The sequence below is a fragment of the Chlorocebus sabaeus genome, chromosome 26, assembly GCF_047675955.1.
Source record: "Chlorocebus sabaeus isolate Y175 chromosome 26, mChlSab1.0.hap1, whole genome shotgun sequence".
Lineage (NCBI taxonomy): Eukaryota > Metazoa > Chordata > Mammalia > Primates > Cercopithecidae > Chlorocebus > Chlorocebus sabaeus.
In genome coordinates this window covers 19655712-19677127 of record NC_132929.1, presented here as the reverse complement: position 1 = coordinate 19677127, position 21416 = coordinate 19655712, and the positions used below count along the sequence as shown (strand labels likewise).

Below are 21416 nucleotides of genomic sequence, written 5' to 3'. Positions count from 1 at the left end.
TTAGCATATATACATATATATATATATATATATTTTTTTTTAAACACAACCCAGCTTGTAAATTGGGGCTGCTTCTGTTATTATCCTATAAGTCCTTAAAGAGTTCTTAAATAGGCCGGCCGCGGTGGCTTACATCTGTAGTCCCAGCACTTTGGGGAGGCAAAGGTAGGTGGATCATCTGAGGTCAAGAGTTCAAGACCAGCCTGGGCAACATGGTGAAACCCCACCTCTACTAAAAATACAAAAATTAGCCGGGAGTGGTGGCACACGCCACCACTCAGCACTGTGGGAGGCCGGAGTGGGCTCATCTCTTGAGCCTGGCCAACATGGTCAAACCTCATCTCTACTAAAAATACAAAAATCAGCAGGGCATGGTGGTGGGCGCCTGTAATCCCAGCTACTCAGAAGGCTGAGGCACGAGAATCGCTTAAACCCGGGAGGTGGAGACTGCAGTAAGCCGAGATCGAGCCACTGCACTCCAGCCTGGGTGACAGAAGAAGACCCTGTCTCAAAATAATAATTACTTAGATATTTAAATACAAACGTTTTCCAATCAGGAATGTATTCTAATAGGTATTTTCCAGAAACTGGAAAAACCTGAAAGCCTAAAAGTAGAGTTTTGGGATTTCGGGCAGGTAATGTCCCAGGCACCTTAAGAGATTTTTTTTTTTTTTTTTTTTTTTTTTTTTTGGTCACTGGCCTAAATCAGCACCACCTGCCCTGTGACACCAAATACTGCACCACAGCCCACCCTGGCCTCATGAACTGAGCTAATCGGATACTACTGGCAAGATTTTTATTCCATCAAACTCTACTTCTTCTGAGCTTTCAACAAGCCAGACAAACAGTAACTCACTGTCGCCTGAGTTTCTTATTCACTATACCGTTCTTGGCTTCAAACCAAGCTAACACGTAAAATCTTTCATTCGAACCTTCCTCACCGCAGGGTCCTAACGGCAAAGCCCAAAGGAAGCAAAATTTCCTTCCAAAAGCAGCTTCCAAATTCTGCAACGTAGAGGACACGCAGGCAGCCGATGAGCATGCGCAGAAACACACTCAACGTCCTAGCTGTGGGCGCCCAAACGTCCTCCACCATCCCACAATCCTCTCGTCACGTTTTTCCGGTTTATCTAGCTCAGCCGTAAGTAGTTTCTCTATCGGTCGCGCAGCTGTGTTCGTGGACTTAAGTGGAAGGAATTTCTTCTCTTCGTTGACGTTGTTGGTGTTCACTGTTTGGAATTAGTCAAGTTTCGGGAATCACCGTCGCTGCCATCAACATGTCGGTCCCAAGCGCTCTCATGAAGCAACCGCCCATTCAGTCTACGGCTGGGGCCGTCCCAGTTCGCAATGAGAAAGGTACGGTGCTGACACCCTCTTACCAGTCGAGTTTTAACCCCTTCCGGCCCCAGCAACCTCCAGACCTCTGGGACACACCACTCCAACCCCTCCAGCTCTTAAGATCTGGCTCCCAGATTCTTGGACCTTTCCACCCCCATCCCCTTGCATCCAATCTTGTTCCTGTGGCCTGCTTTCATATTCAGCAAGCACCTCTCTTAGCCTCCACAAATTCCTTAGACTTGTGTTACATATATATAATGTATATTACATATATTAAAATATTAGTTACTTAGGAAATTAAGTATATATCAATATATATGTTTAATACATGTATTCTAGAATATATGATTTTGTTCTAATATATAATGATTAGAATATATCACTAATTACATATAAATACTAGAATATATGTATTATTAGTCTAATAATTACTAAGGAACTTAAGTATATATAAATCTAATAATTAGGAACTTAAGTATATAGCAGAATATATACATAATATCAGACTAGATAGATAGATAGATAGAGACTGCTTGTTGGCAGGGCATTGTGCGGGATACGGTCCCTTTTTTGCTGTCCACAGAAGTTTACTTATGCTGTCCAGGCTGGACTCGAACTCCTGGGGCTCAGGCTATCCTCCTGCCTCAGCCTCCTAAGTAGACGCCACCGTGTCTAGTCTCAACATGGCTTTTAAGAATTATCTTTTAATCCCTATACATCTAATTCATTCATCTTAACAGCTTATGAATTCCATTGTATAAAATAAAGTGTAATCCACAGTTTATTCCCTACTGAGGGGCAGGTGGTTGTCCGGTTGTTTAAAAAAGTGCTGCAGCCAGGCATGGTGTCTCCTGCCCGTAAACCCAGCACTTTGGGAGGCTGAGGCGGGCAGAACACCTGAGGTCAGGAGTTCGAGACCAGACTGGTCAACATGGTGAAACCCCGTCTCTAATAAAAATATTAAAAATTAGCCATGTATGATGGTGGGTGCCTGTAATCCCAGATATTTAGGAATCTGAGACAGGAGAATTGCTTGAACCCGGGAGGTGGAGGTCGCAGTGAGCAGAGATCGCACCATTGCACTCCACCCTGGGCCACAGTGTGAGACTCTGTCTCAAAAAAGGAAAAAAAAAAACAGTTCTGCATTTGTCATTCTGTAGCCAATACTAGCATTATTTAGTACCTGCTGCCAATTGCTCCTCAAAGTAAGTTGTAAGAACATAAGAATTTGTGGAGCACAGTGGCTCACACCTGTAATCCCAGCACTTTGGGAGGCTGAGGCAGGAGGCTCACTTGAGGCCAGGAGTTCAAGACCAGCTTGAGCAACATAGCGAGACCCCCCCCATCTCTACAGAAAAAATTAAAAATTAAGGCCCAGCTTGGTGGCTCACGCCTGTAATCCCAGCACTTTGGGAGGCTGAGGCAGGTGGATCACCTGAGGTCAGGAGTTCAAGATCAGCCTGGCCAACATAGTGAAACCCTGTCTCTACTAAAAATACAAAAATTAGCCAGGTTTGATGGCACATGCCTGTAATCCAGCTGCTTGGAAGACTGAGGCAGGAGAATCACTTGAACCTGGGAGGCAGAGGTTGCAATGAGCTAAGATCACGCCACTGCACTCCAGCCTGACTGACACAGCAAGACTCCATCTCAAAAAAGAAAAGAAAGAAAACAAACTTAGAGAACCTAAGAGCTTTATTTCCCATATATTCATCATCTACACACTTAGTTATACCAAATTTTTACATTTTTTGCCCAATCTGACAGGTGTTGAAATGGTATGTCATTATTCTAATTTGCATTCCCCTGATTACTAGTGATGCTGGGCCTTTTTTTTTTTTTTTTTTTTTTTCACTCTTGTTGCCCAGGCTGGAGTGCAATGGTACCATCTCGGCTCACTGTAACCTCCTCCTCCCGGGTTCAAGCGATTCTCCTGCCTCAGCCTCCTGAGTAGCTGGGATTACAGGCATGGGCCACCATACGCAGCTGATTTTATATTTTTAGTACAGATGGGACTTCTCCATGTTGGTCAGGGTGGTCTCAAACTCCTGACCTCAGGTGATCCACCCGCCTGGGCCTCACAAAGTGCTGGGGTTACAGGCGTGAGCTGCTGTGCCCAGCCAATGCTGGGCATCTTGTTCATGTGTCTAATAAACTCTCTAGGTTTTCTTTTCTATGAATTACCTGTTTCTGTCAGTCACCCACTTTGTTTGCTTTGTTTTTATATATTCCAAATCTATAGTATCCTTTTCCTCATTTTTTGGCTTGTCTTTTAATTATGGAGTCTTCTCTTACACAGATGTTTCTAGTTTTAGTATTATCAGATTTATCAACTTGATCTTTTATAGTTTTATCTTTTTTTTTTTGTATATCGTTTAAAAAATAATCCTTGCCTGCACTGAGATCACAGATACTCATATTGTAAAGGTTTTCTATCTTCTGAGTGTTTGTATATATTAAATTGAATTCAATACACACTTATACAAGACAGATTATAAGTTAGGAAGCTTACAGTCCAGTAAGGAGTGTAAATATTTAAGATATGTTTTTCATAGTTGGGTCTTTAATCCATCTGGAATTTTTGTGTCTGTGGTGGAAGTTAGAGGTCTAATTTTACTATATGGTTGGCCAGTTGTCCCTTCTCAGTTGATGGATTAGCCCATCCATTCTCTACTGATTTTTAATGCCATTCCTATAGTATACTCAAGTTCTCATATAAGTTTGTTTTTCTTCTCTCTACTCTGTTCCATTGATCTCTGTGTACTTCCTGGGTCAGTGACATATCCGGTAAACTACGCCCCACCCCTCCTTCCCAGCCGCCCATCAGTTTTATTCTTCTTCAGCATTGTCTTGGTGTTTTGGGGCCTCCTATTCTTCCATATGATTTTGGAATAAGCCTGGAGACAACTTTTAATGGAATTGCATTAAAATGATAGATTATACATTTATAGGTTAATTCAGGTGCAGTTGCCATCTTCTCATCCTTGAACATGAAATATTTCTCCGTTTATTTAGATCTTTTTTATCTTTCAATAAAATTATATATTTTTCCTCCTAAAATCCTTGTACATTGTTTGTTGGATTTATTCCTCAGTATCTTATAGATTACTTGTGACTGTTAATGGTATTTTAACACTGTATTCTCTCCAGCCTAGGCAACATAGCGAGACCCCAAAAAATACAATACTCTACAAAAAAATAAAATTACCTGGGCAGTACCTGCCTGTAGTCCCAGCTACTGGGAGGCTGAAGAGGGAGGATCACTTTAGCCCAGGATGTTGAGACTGCAGTGAGCTGTGATCATGCCACTGCACACCAGCCTGGGTAACAGAGTGAGACCCTTTCTCAAAAAGTAGAAAATATGTCAGGCATGGTGGCTCATGCCTGTAATCCCAGCACTTTGGGAGACCCTAGGCAAGAGGATCACTTGAGTCCAGGAGTTCAAGACCAGCCTGGGCAACATAGTGAGACCTTGTCTATACAAAAAATTTTTTTAAATTAGACCTTCATGGTGTTGCCCGCCTGTAGTCCCAGCTACTTCAGAGGCTGAGGCAGGAGAACGGTTTGAGCCTAGGAGGTTGAGGCTGCAGTGAGCCATGATTCCGCCACTGCACTCCACCCTAGGCAACAGAGTGAGACCCTGTCTCAAGAAAATAAATAAATAAAAATAAAATTGTACTTTCTGATTATATGTTGCTAATGTACAGGTATGCTTATTTTTAGAAATAAGTTTTTTATCTAGCATTTTTTCTGAACTCTTTTAGCTTAATCTATTTGTTATCTTGTGTTTTCTACAAAGACAACCATATAATCTGCAAATTATGACAGTTTCTTCCTTTAACATCCTTATAACTTTTCCTTATTGCCCAAATTAGAACCATAATACAGTGTTGACTAGAAGGTGTGATAGGGACAACATTAGGATGCCCACTGGGTTTTTGTTGTTTTTGTTTTTGTTTTGTTTTTGTTTTTGTTTTTGTTTTTGTTTTTTTGAGACAGAGTCTTGCCCTATCGCCCAGGCTGGAGTGCAGTGGTGTGATCTTGGCTCACTGCAAGCTCCGCCTCCCAGGTTCATGCCATTCTTCTGCCTCAGCCTCCCGATTAGCTGGGACTACAGGTGTGTGCCACCATGCCTGGCTAATTTTTTGTTTTTGTTTTTGTTTTTTTTTGAAATGGAGTCTTGCTCTGTCGCCCAGGCTGAAGTGCAGTGGTGCTGTCTCAGCTCACTGCAAGCTCCAGGTCCCGGGTTCGCGCCATTCTCCTGCCTCAGCCTCCCAAGTAGCTGGGACTACAGGCACCTACCACCACGCCCGGCTAATTGTTTTGTATTTTTAGTGGAGACGGGGTTTCACTGTGTTAGCCAGGATGGTCTTGATTTCCTGACCTTGTGATCCGCCCGCCTCGGCCTCCCAAAGCGCTGGGATTACAGGCGTGAGCCACCACGCCCAGCTGGATGCCCACTGATTTTTATAGAGAATGCTTCTGGCCAGTCGTGGCTCACACCTGTAATCCCAGCACTTTAGGAGGCTGAGGCTGGCGGATCACCTCAGGTCAGGAGTTCAAGACCAGCCTGGCCTACATGGTGAAACCCTGTCTTTACTAAAAAATACACAAATTAGCCAGGCATATGGTGGGCTCCTGTAATTCCAGCTACTCAGGAGCCTGAGGCAGGGAGAATTGCTTGAACCCGGGGGATGGAGGTTGCAGTTTTGAGCCAAGATCGTGCCACTGCACTGCAGCCTAGGCAACAGAGCGAGACTCCATCTCAATAAATAAATACATAAATACCTAAATAGAATGGTTCTATTGTTTTATCATTAACTATAAAGTCTGCTGTATCTATTTTTTTTTTTTAAATGTGACTTTAAAAAGTAGTAGGCTGGGAGAGATGGCTCACATTTGTAATCCCAGCACTTTGGGAGACTGAGGCTGGAGGATCACTTGAGGCCAGGAGTTCAAGGCCAGCCTGGGCAACATAGCAAGACCCTTTCTCTACCTTTTAAAAAATAACAAATAAAAATGAAATTTACAAAAGTAAAAATAGTATATTGCTTCCCTCCCATTGTCTATGTCTACATATATATTTTTGGGGTTTTGTTTTTGTTTTTAAAGACAGAGTCTTACTGTGTTGCCCAGGCTGGAGTGCAGCAGCATGATCTCAGCTCACTGCAGCCTCCACCTCCCAGGTTCAAGTGATTCTCCTGCCTCAGCCACCTGAGTAGCTGGGATTAACAAGTGTGTGCCACCATGCCTGGCTAATTTTTTTTTTTTTTTTTTTTTTTTTTTTTTTTTGAGACAGAGTCTCGCTCTGCCGCCCAGGCTGGAGTGCAGTGGCACGATCTCAGCTCACTGCAAGCTCCGCCTCCTGGGTTTACGCCATTCTCCTGCCTCAGCCTCCCGAGTAGCTGGGACTACAGGCACCCGCCACGTCGCCCGGCTAGTTTTTTATATTTTTTAGTAGAGACAGGGTTTCACTGTGTTAGCCAGGATGGTCTCAATCTCCTGACCTCGTGATCCACCCGTCTCGGCCTCCCAAAGTGCTGGGATTACAGGCTTGAGCCACCGCGCCTGGCCTAATTTTTGTATTTTTAGTAGAGACGGGGTTTCGCCATGTTGGCCAGGTTGGTCTCGAACTCCTAGCCTCAACTGATCTGCCCATCTTGGCTTTCCAAAGTGCTGGGATTACAAGCATGAGCCACTGTGCCCAGCTATATATATTTTTGTGTTTGACACAGGTTCTCACTGTATCACTCAGGCTGAAGTAAGTGCCTTGCTGTGGTCACGGCTCACCACAGCCTTAACCTCCTGGGCTCTAGTGATTCTCCCACCTCAGCCTCCCATGTAGTTTGGGACCACAGGCATACACCACCATGCCCAGCTAATTTTTTTTATTTTTAGTAAAGACAAGGTCTAACTTTGTTGCCCAGGCTGGTCTCGAACTCCTGGGTTTAAGCAGTCCTCCTGCCTCAACCTTCCAAAATGCTGGGATTACAGGCATGAGCCACCGCACCTGGCCCCCTCATTAATTTTCTAAGGTTAAACTATTCTTGTAGTCTTGAGCTAAATTCTGATAAGTTGTGTTGGCTTAGGGGTTTTTTGTTTCGGGTTTTTTTTTTTTGGTAGTTTTTATATCGCTGGGATAAATTTGCTCTTATGTTATTTAATATTTTTGTATTTGTGTTTGTAAGTGAAATCCACCTAAAGTTTTCCTTTGAACTGTCCAATTTGGTTATCAAGGTTATACTCATAAAATAAGTTGGTTAGTTTTCACTGTCTCTCTTTGTTCACTAGAATTGTTTATATTTGTAGGCTGGGTGCTGTGGCTCACGCCTGTAATCCCAGCACTTTGGGAGGCCGAGGTGGGCGGATCTTGAGGTCAGGAGTTGGAAACCATCCTGGCTAACACGATGAAACTCCATCTCTACTAAAAATACAAATAATTAGCTGGGCATGGTAGCACACGCCTTTAGTCTGAGCTACTCAGGAGGCTGAGGCAGGAGAATTACTTGAACCCAGGAGGCAGAGGTTGCAGTGAGCCGAGATCATACCACTGCACTCCAGCCTAGGCGACAGAGCGAGACTCCGTCTCAAAAAAAAAAAAAAGAAAAAAGAATTTATAACAGATTACCTACTCTTGCAGGTTTGATAACACATAAGGTAAAGGAAAAGAAGGTAGAAATAAGTAAGATTAGAATATTGAGTCATGTGGTAATATGTTATAAAGGCTGCCGTGGAAATCCCAGAGGGAACTTCAAGAATGCCTGAGTAGCATTTTAGTTTTATGTTCCTGCAGAAATCATCCTTACTATGTGGTGGGCACTGTTACAAATAATTTGTTTAAGGGTATAGTTGAGGTGGGATGCCATAAATTTGTGATGGATGCAGTCTGCCTTTTTGCGGGGGACTTTTTTCTACTGTTTCACTGCCTACCTTCCTCCACTTCATTGTACTCAAGGTAAGCCTCATTATCATCAGTGTTGGCTTTCACAAGGAGGCAGTCTCATGACTTGGCCTTTGTAGGAAAACACTATTAGATGATAGATGGTTGGGTAGTGGCTCTCTTCTTCTCCTGCTTAGAGTCTTGTCTACTATGAGTAAAGGGCTCTATTTGCAAAGGCCATGATGGGATGAAGCACATTGAGAAACAGGCTACTGAAACATAAGTTATTTTTCTCACCCAGGTGAGATTTCAATGGAAAAAGTGAAGGTAAAGCGTTATGTGTCCGGAAAGAGGCCAGACTATGCCCCTATGGAGTCCTCAGATGAGGAAGATGAAGAATTTCAGTTCATTAAGAAAGCCAAAGAACAAGAAGCAGAGCCTGAGGAACAGGAGGAGGATTCATCTAGTGATCCCCGGCTACGGCGTTTACAGAACCGTATTAGTGAAGATGTGGAAGAGAGGTAATGTCTGTGATTGTGTTTTACTTGAACATGAACCTCTACAGCTTAATAATAATAGCTAATACTTGAATAGTACTGCCAAGTAGCTGACATTTGCTAATTCTTGTAATCCATACAATAGCTTTATGAAATAGGTGCTGTTATCCCCATTTCACAAAAGGAGGAAACTAAGAGCACAAAGGGGCTAAGAAAGTTACATGACCAAAGTTACAAAGTGGCAGCTTCAGAAAACAGCAGGTTACTTCTGGCCTAAAGGACCTACTCAACTCCTTACGGGAATAGAAAACACAGACCATTCGTTGGCTGTTGAGGGGAGTCTTTTTAGCACAAAGATGTTTTATAAACTTTGGTAAATTGATTTTATACATCTGCTTATTCTAAATGCTAATAAGGGGAAATGACACTGAAGCAGGAGAAAAGACCTCATAAAGGTCTCATTGTAGAAAGCCTACCAGTGAGGGATTTTTTTTTTTTTTTTTTTTTTTTTTTTTTTTTTTTTGAGACGGAGTCTTGCTCTGTCGCCCAGGCTGGAGTGCAGTGGCCGGATCTCAGCTCACTGCAAGCTCCGCCTCCCGGGTTCACGCCATTCTCCTGCCTCAGCCTCCCGAGTAGCGGGGACTACAGGCGCCTGCCACCTCGCCCGGCTAGTTTTTTGTGTTTTTAGTAGAGACGGGGTTTCACCGTGTTAGCCAGGATGGTCTCGATCTCCTGACCTCGTGATCCGCCCGTCTCGGCCTCCCAAAGTGCTGGGATTACAGGCTTGAGCCACCGCGCCCGGCCAGTGAGGGATTTTGTATGTTATTTACTGATTGAGACATTACCTTAATAGAGCAGACCAGGGGTCCTGAACTTTCACCGTTCATAATTGTCCCAGGGGTTTTTTCACAGAGCTCCTGGGCCAAAACAGTTCTGTTTATTTTAGTTAGTAAGTAGTTAGAGCCAAGTAACTTAATAAGTATTTATGTCTTAATAACTTTGCCACTTGAAAATTACAGTGCCCATGGCCGGGCGCAGTGGCTCACACCTGTAATCCTAGCACTTTGGGAGGCCGAGGCAGGTGGATCACGAGGTCAGGAGTTTAAGACCAGCCTGGCCAACTTGGTGAAACCCCATCTCAACTAAAAATACAAAAAAATTAGCCAGGCATGGCGGTGGGCACCTGTAATCCCAGCTACTTGGGAGACTGAGGCAGAGAATTGCTTGAACTTGGCAGGCGGAGGTTGCAGTGAGCCGAGATCACGCCACCGCACTCCAGCCTGAGTGACAGAGTGAGACTCCGTCTCAAAAAAAAAAAGAAAAATAAATAAAATTACAGTGCCCATGGGGGAAAAAACACTTTTATTCATTCTCACATAACCACAGTTACTAGTGGAATTTGTGTGCCTATTGGACACTGACAGCCTTTCAGACCTTGGAATCAGCACTGTCACTTTTTCATGTCTTGTTTTATATTGATTTTCACACTATACTTACTTTTTACCACAGCAGCCACCAAAACCCAATTCACGAAGATACGATATTCTCAAAAGGAATGTAGTGTGACTTAATGTTGAAACTGAATTACCTTGAGCTATTGAAAATATCCCAATGCAGGCCACGCTCGGTGGCTCACGCCTGTAATCTCAGCACTTTGGGAGGCCGAGGCAGGCGATCACCTGAGGTCAGGAGTTCAAGACTAGCCTGGCCAACATGACGAAACCCCCTCTCTAGTAAAAATACAAAAATTAGCCGGGTGTGGTGGTGCACGCCTGTAATCCCAGCTACTCAGGAGGCTGAGGCAGGGAGAATCGCTTGAACCTGGGAGGGGGAGGTTGTGGTGTGCCGAGATCACGCCATTGCTCTCCAGCCTGGGTAACAAGAGTGAGATTCTGTCTCAAAAAAAATCCCAATGCATCCCTATGAGTTTGCTGGTTTGCTGTGGTGCCTTAGGATGCCTCAACATACGTTTAGTATTTCAGGCCCAACTTGACTATTTGCTCTGACATCCTAGTCTAGTTTCTTTAATCTGCACCTCAGTTTCCCCCACCTCAATACTTTAATATTGGATGGACATGGTGGCTCACACCTATAATCCCAGCACTTTGAGAGGCTAAGGCGGGCAGATTGCCTAAGTCCAGGAGTTGAAGACCAGCCTGGGCAACATGGTAAAACCCCGTCTCTACAAAAAATACAAAAATTAGCCATGTGTGCTGGCATGCCTATAGTCCCAGCTACTCAGGAGGCTGAGGTGGGAGGATCACTTGAGCCTGGGAGGCAGAGGTTGCAGTGAGCCAAGATCGCACCACTGCACTGCAGCCTGGGTGACAGAGCAAGACCCTGCCTCAAAAAAAAAGACTTCAGTATTAATGAAGGCAAACATAATGTACTGTGTGGCTGTGGAAATGCGGTTGATGCTACTTCATTTTTATGACATTGGTGTTACATTTGGAGATACTGTTTTTCAGATTGGCTCGACATCGGAAAATAGTGGAACCTGAAGTGGTAGGAGAGAGTGACTCAGAAGTAGAAGGAGATGCTTGGCGCATGGAACGAGAAGATAGCAGTGAAGAAGAGGAGGAGGAAATTGATGATGAGGTATGATAAAGGAACATGGGAAGTTTTTTTCTGGATATAAGAAAAAGTTGATGCCAGTGCTCATTTGTTGAAGCCTTAAAAACATGAGATCACTGCTTTTGGCAGGACTCTGATCATGTTCCTTGTTTGTTGGGATAGGACTAAAAATAGAATGGTAGTAAGTTGTATTTTTTTACATTTGAATTTGTTGGGTTTGATGAGACTAAAACAAAAAGCCATAGGCCATTTGACTGACTGGCTTACATATATGACTTGATAGGAAATAGAACGGCGGCGTGGCATGATGCGTCAGCGAGCACAGGAGAGAAAAAATGAAGAGATGGAAGTCATGGAAGTGGAAGATGAGGGACGTTCTGGAGAGGAGTCAGAATCAGAGTCTGAGTATGAAGAGTACACAGACAGTGAAGATGAGATGGAGCCTCGCCTTAAGCCAGTCTTCATTCGAAAGTAAGTATCTCACAAGCCAGATCTGAATCCACTTAATTACCACTTTCCAGGCGTGGAAACAAAAGTTTGTTTTCTGTTCTGCTATTCTGAAATCTAAGCACTGAGTGAAAGTGCTTTTGCTAGTGCTGTAGCCTTGCCAGATGAGCTGCTGAGGAGTATCTTGGTGTTAGCAGAGAACCTGAGTTTGTTTTCACATCTCTTTTTTCAGTTATAGAGCATATATCTGTCCAAGGCCTTTTTTTTTTTTTTTTTCTTTCTGAGACGGAGTGTTGCTCTTGTTGCCCAGGCTGGAGTGCAATGGCGTCATGTCTGCTCACCACAACCTCCAACTCCCAGTTTCAAGCGATTCACCTGCCTCAGCCTCCCTAGTAGCTGGGATTACAGGCATGTGCCACCACATCTGGCTAATTTTGTATTTTTAGTATAGAGGGGGTTTCACCATGTTGGTCAGGCTGGTCTCGAACTCCCGACCTCAGGTGATCCGCCCTCGTCAGCCTCCCAAAGTGCTGGGATTACAGGCATGAGCCCCCGCGCCCAGCCAAGGCCATATATTTTTAAACACAAAATTAAACTCAACGAGCAAATTCCTATTCCTTTCTTGATGGCTAGAAATCCTACTACTTACAGGCCAGCAGGTTCTTTGCTGTCCAGGCAGTTCTCAAAGATGAACATGATTTTTAGTGCCCCAAAGACCTGGGATGATGGCCGGGCACAGTGGCTCATGCCTGTAATTCCAGCACTTTGGGAGGCTGAGGCAGATGGATCACGAGGTCAGGAGTTCAAGACCAGCCTGGCCAAGATGGTGAAACCCCATCTCTACTAAAAATACAAAGAAATTAACCAGGTGTGGTGGCAGGCGCCTATAATCCCAGCTACTCGGGAGGCTGAGGCAAAGAATTGCTTGAACCCAGGAGGCAGAGGTTGCAGTGAGCTGAGATCACACCACTGCACAGAAGACAGAGTGAGACTCCATCTCAAAAAAAAAAAAAAGACTTGGGATGACTCAACGTTTTTTTGCTCTTTGAAAATAATAGAGCCAAAGAGTTTGGTTTCGTCTGATTTGGATGGGACTAGGTCTAGGGGAACAAAGCACTCCACTCTAAGGACTTTAGGCAATTAACAGGACCTCTGTGATGCAGGAAGGACCGAGTGACAGTTCAAGAACGTGAAGCCGAAGCATTGAAACAGAAGGAGCTGGAGCAGGAAGCAAAACGCCTGGCAGAGGAGAGGCGCAAGTACACACTCAAGGTACTGGGGAGTGGTTCCAAGGATTGAGTACAAGAAATAGTGTAATCAGGTTTGTCTGAGGAGAGTAAGGAAGTCCAAGCCAAATTGTTCTCCTTATCTAGATTGTCGAAGAGGAAACCAAGAAAGAGCTGGAAGAGAACAAGCGATCCTTGGCTGCACTGGATGCACTCAATACTGATGATGAAAATGACGAGGAGGAATATGAGGCATGGAAAGTTCGGGAGCTAAAAAGAATCAAGAGGGATAGAGAAGATCGAGAAGCGTGAGTAAAAAGATGAGCCTAGAGTTAATGCTGCTAGTGGAACAGGTTTCTAGTAGGATAGCTCTGAGACTCATTACCTACTGTGAGTTCCATTCTGGCCATCTTCAGAGTTCTGGCTGCTGGGTGAGTTTCCTATAATTGGAATGTGAGTTTCACTTGTTACAGTGAAATCAGGGAAGAGAAACACACTTTGTCGATGTGTGTCCGTAATAGAGTGCCAGCCAGTGCTCCCTTTAGTTTCCTAGTAGACACAAAAATTAGTAACTGTTAGCAGTTATCTCTTACTGTGTACAACCCAACCCACAATTGAGTGACTTGAAAAAACAATTACTTTTCACAATTTTGGAGGTTGGCTGAACAGTTCCTCTACTGATTTCACGTGGGCTCACTTATGTCGTTGTATCCAGCTAGACAGTTGACTGGGCTAGAAACTTAAAAGGGCTTCACTCACATGTCTAGTAGTAGGTGGTGGCTATCAGTTAGGATGCCTCACTTATCCTTCATTGGGTTAGACTGGCTTCCTTACATAGCAGTCTCAGGATACCATTCTAAGAGGGCAAGGTCTTCTGACACTTAGGTTCCAGAACTCATACATCAATCCTGCCACATACTGGTCAAAGCAAGTCACAAGGCCAACCTAGCTTTAAGCAGGTGGAGAAACAGACTCCACCTCTGGATAGGAGAAGCAGCAAAGTCATACTTTTTGAAAAGGGGCATGCATACTGTGAGGGGAAGCATTTGTGGCACTTAAATAATCTACACTATGTTAGAGCAGAATCTTTTTTTTTTTTTTTTTTTTTGAGGTGGAGTTTTGCTTTTCACTCAGGCTGGAGTGAAGTGTCACAATCTCAGCTCACTGTGGCCTCCGCCTCCTGGGTTCAAGTGATTCTCCTGCCTCAGCCTCCCAAGTAGCTGGGATTACAGGCATGTGCCACCACACCTGGCTAATTTTTGTATTTTTAGTAGAGACAGGGTTTCACCATGTTGGTCAGGCTGGTCTCAAACTCGTGACCTCAGGTTATCCACCTGCCTTGGCCTCTCAAAGTGCTCGGATTACGGCGTGAGCCACCACGCCCGGCCCAAGCAGAATCATTTCTGAGCTGCGTCACTCATTCCTATAAATTATTAGGTATAAGAGGGTAATCCCAGATTACAAAGGAAACCATCAATAGATAACTCTAGGCTGGGCGTGGTGGCTCACACCCATAATCCCAGCACTTTCGGAGGCTGAGGCAGGCGAATCACTTTAGGCTGGGAGTTCGAGACCAGCCTGGCCAACATGGTGAAAACCTATCTCTACTAAAATACAAAAATTAGCCGGGTGTGGTGGTGTTTGCATGTTATTCCCAGCTACTTGGAAGGTGGAGGCAAGAGAATCGCTTGAACCCAGGAGGCAGAGGTTGCAGTGGGCTGAGATAGCGCCACTGCACTCCAGCCTAGGTGACAGAGTGAGACTCTTATCTGGAAAAAAGAAAAAAAACTTGCCTCAATATGAGCTACACACAATAAATAGATAACTCGATCCTCAGCCTGTAGTTTCTTTTTTCTTTTTTTTTTTTTTTTTTTTTTTTTTTGAGACGGAGTCTCACTCTGTCGCCCAAGCTGGAGTGCAGTGGCGCAATCTTGGCCCCTCCACCCGCTGGGGGTCAAGCAGTTCTGCCTCAGCCTTCCAAGTAGCTGGGACTACAGGCATATGCCACCACACACAGCTAATTTTTGTGTTTTTAATAGAGGCATGGTTTCACCATGTTGGCCAGGCTGGCCTTGAACTCCTGACCTCAGGTGATCCACCCACCTCGGCCTCCCAACGTGCTGGGAATACAGGCATGAGCCACCACGCCTGGCCCTCAGCCTGTAGTTTCTAAGGTTTTTATCCTGGACCTGAAGGAGTAGGAGTCCAAGTGCCCTTTAAAATTGTACACGAGGCTGGGCATGGTGGCTCATGCCTATAATCCCAACAATTTAGGAGGCCGAGGTGGGCAGATCACAAGGTCAGGAGTTTGACACCAGCCTGTACAATATGGTGAAACCCCGTCTGTACTAAAAATACAAAAATTAGCCAGGCATGGTGGTACACGCCTGTAAATCCCAGCTACTCAGGAGGCTGAAGCAGGAGAATCGCCTGAACCTGGGAGGCAGAGGTTGCAGTGAGCCGAGATTGTGCCACTGCATTCCAGCCTGGGCAACAGAATGAGATTCCATCTCAAAAAAATAAAAAATAAAATAAAATTGTACACAAAATTATGTGTGTATATGCATATTTTTGGAGAAAAGGGATATCACCCCCCTCTCTCCCCAACACTGGCTAAAAAGTTACTGCAATCTGGCCGGGCGCAGTGGCTCACATCTGTAATCCCAGCACTTTGGGAGGCACAGGTGGGCGGATCATGAGGTCAGGAGATCAAGACCATCCTAGTGAACACAGTGAAACCCTATCTCTACTAAAAATACAAAAAGATTAGCCGAGTGTGGTAGCAGGCGCCTCTAGTCCCAGCTACTTGGGAGGCTGAGGCAGGAGAATGGCGTGAACCCGGGAGGCGGAGCTTGCAGTGAGCCGAGATGGCGCCACTGCACTCCAGCCTGGGCAACAGAGCAAGACTCCGTCACCAAAAAAAAAAAAAAAAAGTTACTACAATCTAATTAATGATGGTAATCTTTGGTTTGTGACATGCAAGCACCTATATGATTATGATACACTTACATAAAGGAATACCAGCAAAGCCTTGGACAGTTATTTTAAATTCACTGATTTTTTTGTTTTGTTTTGTTTTGTTTTAAGCTAAGAAGACCTTTTAGGGAAAGAGAATTCGTAGTGTTGCAAAACCCAGCAATAATAGTATGTCTGAATGTCAAAAGAGCTAGAATCAACTTTTGGAAGTTGGCAATACCTAGTCTGGCAAACATGATGAAGACTAACTCGCCCTTTTGTTTATTGAGCTCTTGATCTTGATTCCTAATAGGCAATGACTAGAATTAAAGAAGGTGACTAATACTTGAAATGACATGGGACTGTTATTTTCGATAATTTGGTCTTTCTGAAGCTGTAACAGTACCAATAAATTGTTTTGCTCCCTGGACAGGCTTGAGAAGGAGAAAGCAGAAATTGAACGCATGCGAAACCTGACTGAGGAAGAGAGGAGAGCTGAACTTCGGGCAAATGGCAAAGTCATTACCAACAAAGCTGTTAAGGGCAAATATAAGTTCTTACAGAAGTATTATCACCGGGGTGCCTTCTTCATGGTAAGAAGTGAAAAGAGAGTCAGAAAATTGGGCAGTAGGAATAACTCAGAAACTTTGAATTATTTTTTCTCTTCAAGAATGTTCTGGAATGTTATTTCCACTTGCCAATGGTCAGCTTTCTCATTTGTTTTTTCCTTCTGAACAATATAAACTCAGAGAAAAGCATCAGCAATTGGATTATAGAAGTAGCATCAACTGTTCTCTCTTTTGGCTCCAACTCTCAAAAGGAGGAAATGATGTAATAGCCTTTTTGTTTGTTTGTTTGTTTGTTTTGAGAGACAGAGTCTTGCTGTCACCCAGGCTGGGGTACGGTAGTGCGATTATAGTTCACTGCAACCTTGACCTCCTGGGCTCAAGGGATACACCTGCTTCAGCCTCCAGAGTAGCTGGGACTATAAGCATGCACAACCATGCCTGGCACATTTTTTTTTTCTTTTTTTGCTATTTTTAAAAATTTTTCATAAAGACCAGGTCTCACTATGTTGTCCAGGCTAGTCTTAACCTTCTGACCTCAAGCAATCCTTCCACCTCAGCCTCCCAAAGTATTAGGAATACAGGCATGAGCCATTGTCCTCAGCCTTAGATAAATTGATGAAATGAAATAGAGAAGTGATCTGTATAGATAGGGGACGAATTGGGTCCTCCACTTTGTGAAAACCAAACTCTGCAAATAGCTTTACATTAATTCACTTTTGTGTGGTAGAAAGTTCACTTCATTCTGAACTGACAGTACCCAAGAGTAACTAAACAAAAGAATGGTTTATTCTGTAACCATTAGGTGGAGGGCCATCATCTTTGTTTTTCATATAAAGACTAAGATCAAAATAGCAATCTGTTAATCCTGTATGGTTTATTATAATTTTCTAGTGTTAAAGCAGTTTGTACCAAAAACTAGACTAGCTTTTTCAAGTGCTGTGTGGCAAATTCTAAATATCCCCACTGCAACTGAATTCCTGCCTTTCACTGCAGATGCTGTTAAAACTTCAGTGGTAGCTTCCCTACCACCCTCCAAAATCAGTTTCAGGTCTATCTGATTAGCAGGAACTGTCTGCTTACGTAGTTTTCCAGCAGATGTGGCTTTCTATTCAGTGGAGATTATGAATTCTTGAACTGCTTCGATCATAAAGTTTCTTTGCTTAAGCAATTCACAGCTTTAATAATCAAGCTTCTTAGAGAAGCAGTTCATTGCTAGTTAAGATACATGAGAAAAGTGTATGTGAAAGTCCTTTGGTGGGCCGGGTACATTGGCTAATGCCTGTAATCTTAACATTTTGAGAGACCAAGGCCGGCAGATCACTTGAGCCTAGGAGTTCAGCCTGGGCAATGTGGCAAAACCCCATCTCTACAAAAAATACAAAAATTAGCCAGGCGTGGTGGTGCATGCCTGTAGTGCCACCTATCGAGGGGCTGAGGTGGAAGGATTGCTTCAACCCGGGAGGTTGAGGCTGCAGTCATCTGTGATCGTGCCACTGCACTGCTGCCTGGGTGGCTGACCAAGACTTTGTCTCAAAAGAAATTTTTTTTTAAAGTCTTTCTTAAACAAGATAGTGGTATTTTTAATTCCTTCAGCATATGTGTTTATAAATCTGTATCACAGCATTGTGATATTACTATCACTCAGGCTAGAGTGCAGTGGTGCAGTCATGGCTCACTACTGCCTCATTCTCCTGGGCTCAAACAATCCTCCTGCCTCAGCCTCCTGAGTAGTTGGGACTACAGGTGTGTGCCACCACACCTAATTTTTTTTTTTTATTTTGTAGAGATGGGGTTTTGCTATGTAGCCCAGGCTGGTTTCAAACTCCTGGGCTCAAACTATCCTCCCACCTTGGCCTCCCAAAGTGCTGGGATTACAGGCAAGAGCAACTGGATCCAGCCTTACTAATGTTGTTTATTTCATTGAGTAGGTAACCTTTAGTGCATATACTATGCAAAGGTATGTTAGCGAGAATACATAATCACTAACATAAGTAAGAGTAAAGTACTGTAGGAGTTCTGACGAGAGAGATATTATATTTGGTAGAAGATTGAAAGGGTTGACATAAAGGTTGTAACATTTAAGCATTTAAAATGTATAGTTTTTTTTGTTTTTTGTTTTTTTGTCACCTAGGCTTGAGTGCAGTGGCATGATTTCAGCTCACTGCAACCTCCGCCTCCCGGGTTCAAGCAATTCTCCTGCCTCAGTGCCCCAAGTAGCTGGGAATACAGGCGTGTACCACCACACCCCGCTAGTTTTTGTATTTTTAGTAGAGACGGGGTTTCTCCATGTTGGCCAGGCTGGTCTTGAACTCCTGACCTTAGGTGATCTGCCCACCTCAGTGTCCTAAAGTGCTGGGATTACAGGCGTAAGCTACTGTGCCCAGCCAAGATGTATAGACTTTTTGACATTCAGTGCTGTGAAGACATTCCAGGTGGAGACCAGCAGGAGTGGAGGCAGAAAGCATCAGCTGTGAAGGGAAGTGGCAAAGAGAACTGAAAAAGTGGATTAAGGCTGTATAATATTTGGCCTTGATTACTACACAGAGGAGTTGTATTCATTTATTTATTTATTTTTGAGATGAAATCTTACTCTGTCGCCCAGGCTGGAGTGCAGTGGTGCGATGTCAGCTCACTGCAACCTCCACCTCCTGGGTTCAAGCGATTCTCCTGCCTCAGCCTCCTGTGTAGCTGGGATTACAGGTGTGCGCCACCAGGTCTAATTTTTTTGTATTTTTAGTAGAGACAGTTTCACCATGTTGGTCAGGCTGGTCTTGAGCTCGTGACCTCGTGATCCACCTGCCTTGGCCTCCCAAAGCGCTGGGATTACAGGCATGAGCCACTGCGCCCAGCCTAGGAGTTGCATTCATTTACTAGAGAACCACTGAAGTTTTTTGGGCCAGGCAAAGATTATAATGAGTTACAGTTTAGAAACATCAGTGCAATGACAGTATGTAAGACTGATAGTAGGGAAAACTAATAACCCAGGTGATAAGAGTTTGTAAGATGTGGCAACTGATCGAATGCACACTTACTCAGTTTTGAATCTAGGTAATCGAAGAGTATGCTGGTCCTACTAACAGAAAAGTTAAAGAGAGGAGGTTGATGTGGAAAGGTTAGGTATTAATAAATGGTTTTCACTTTAGACATGAGTTTCAACTACCAATAAAATATCCAACTTACGATATATGAAAGCCAGTAGAAAATCCAGGATTGGAGATTTGAGAGGCCTATGCAGAGTTGAAGTCACATGAGTAAACTAACACACTGAGTGCAGAGAGAATAAGCCAACCCTCAAGACACATCTACACTCAAGGAGAAAATTAGGCATAGTTGCATGTGCCTGTAGTCCCAGCTACTCAGGAGGCTAAGGTGAGAGCATCGCTTGATACTGGGAGGTCAAGGCTGCAGTGAGCAGTGATGACACCACTGCACTCTAGCCTGGACATCAGAATGAGACCCTGCCTCAGGGAAAAAAAAAAAAAAGACAATACAACAAAGGAAAAAGAATATCATCTTGGCTGGGCGTGGTGGCTCACGCCTGTAATCCCAGCACTTTGAGAGGCCAAGTCGGGCAGATCACAAGGTCAGGATATCGAGACCATCTTGGCTAACACGGTGAAACCCCGCCTCTACTAAAAATACAAAAAAATTAGCTGGGTGTGGTGGCATGGACCTGTAGTCTCAGCTACTCAGGAGGCCAAGGCAGGAGAATTGCTTGAACCCGGGAGGCGGAGGTTGCAGTAAGCCAAGACTGCACCAGTGCACTCCAACCTGGGCAACAGGCCGAGAATCTGTCTTAGAAAAAAAAAAAAATATCGTCTCTTCAGTTAGATGTAAGCTCTTGAAGAAAGGCTCAATACCCTCTGCTTTCTTTGTATCCCTCATTGTAGAGTTTAATAAATTTGTGGTTTGAATATATAGGAAATAAAGCCACAAGATTGATAAGATTTTTTTTATACAGGATGAGGATGAAGAAGTATACAAGAGAGATTTCAGCGCTCCTACCCTGGAGGATCATTTCAATAAAACCATTCTTCCTAAAGTCATGCAGGTATGGGGAACTTTAATAACATGACAGAGAGAAAAGTAATGTATTGATAGCTGAGGCATGGTTTGTTTGGTGGTGTAACTCATGATCCGTCCTTCCGTCAGGTCAAGAACTTTGGACGCTCAGGTCGCACCAAATACACTCACCTTGTGGATCAAGATACCACCTCCTTTGACTCAGCTTGGGGCCAAGAGAGTGCCCAGAACACAAAGTTCTTCAAACAAAAGGCAGCTGGGGTACGCGATGTATTTGAGCGGCCATCTGCCAAGAAGCGGAAAACTACCTAGGGTCCAGCTGCATGTTCTTCCAACTGTGGAACACAAGGGGAAGTCTCAGCATCTGGTCCCTGATTTGTTTTTTTCATTATTTCCTTGGCCCCTGTCTGTATCCAGCTATTGGACCTACTGCTATACTTGTGATACTGGGTAGCCCAGACTTTGAAGGTGCTTTGTGAGGTTTGGACTCATGCTGAGAAACCCACAGGAAAGCACTGTCCAGGTAGGATTAGAGGCTTCCCACTTAAGACTATTTCTGAGAAATCTTAGGTTTTATCACTGCTATGGTTTCCCATATTTACTTGGGACTGTTCTGAGTTTCTTTTTCCAGCCCTTAGCTTGGGTTAGAAAAGTGGGCATGTAAGTGAACAATGCATTACTTCTACCTTAGGTTTAGGAGTAATATACCAGGAAATCTAAGCTTATGGAAACATGTTTTCCATTTTTGCTTGGAGTCCATTTTTCTAGGTGTACATACTTTTTTATCCATGTATGTGTGCATGTCAAGAAATAAAAGAATCACACAACAAGGAGATTTTTAGCATGATACTGGAAATAAATTGTCCAGGCTGACAAGTATTAATTGCCTATTGAAGTAAAAGATAAC

The 21416-nt window shown here is 43.9% G+C and overlaps 2 protein-coding genes across 4 annotated transcripts in view; one reads left to right on the top strand and one right to left on the bottom strand.

The window, feature by feature from the left end:
- Nucleotides 1-1039, bottom strand: part of WDR76 (WD repeat domain 76) — a 44390-nt gene extending 43351 nt beyond the window's left edge. Inside the window, exon 1 of one of the 3 annotated variants that reach the window (XM_038009915.2) lies at nt 933-1039. The gene's annotated coding sequence lies outside the window, so the exon portion shown is untranslated. The remainder of the gene's footprint in view (nt 1-932) is intronic. The other 2 variants (XM_073012124.1, XM_073012125.1) reach the window with 2 other exon arrangements.
- Nucleotides 1040-1072: 33 nt separating this feature from the next.
- Nucleotides 1073-21388, top strand: MFAP1 (microfibril associated protein 1). Its single transcript, XM_038009916.2, has 9 exons — nt 1073-1356; nt 8520-8739; nt 11184-11313; nt 11573-11760; nt 12900-13008; nt 13110-13270; nt 16351-16510; nt 20448-20537; nt 20639-21388. The coding sequence occupies exons 1-9, from the start codon at nt 1278-1280 to the stop codon at nt 20819-20821; spliced, it is 1320 nt and encodes a 439-aa protein (XP_037865844.1). The 5' UTR covers nt 1073-1277; the 3' UTR covers nt 20822-21388.
- Nucleotides 21389-21416: the final 28 nt, after the last annotated feature.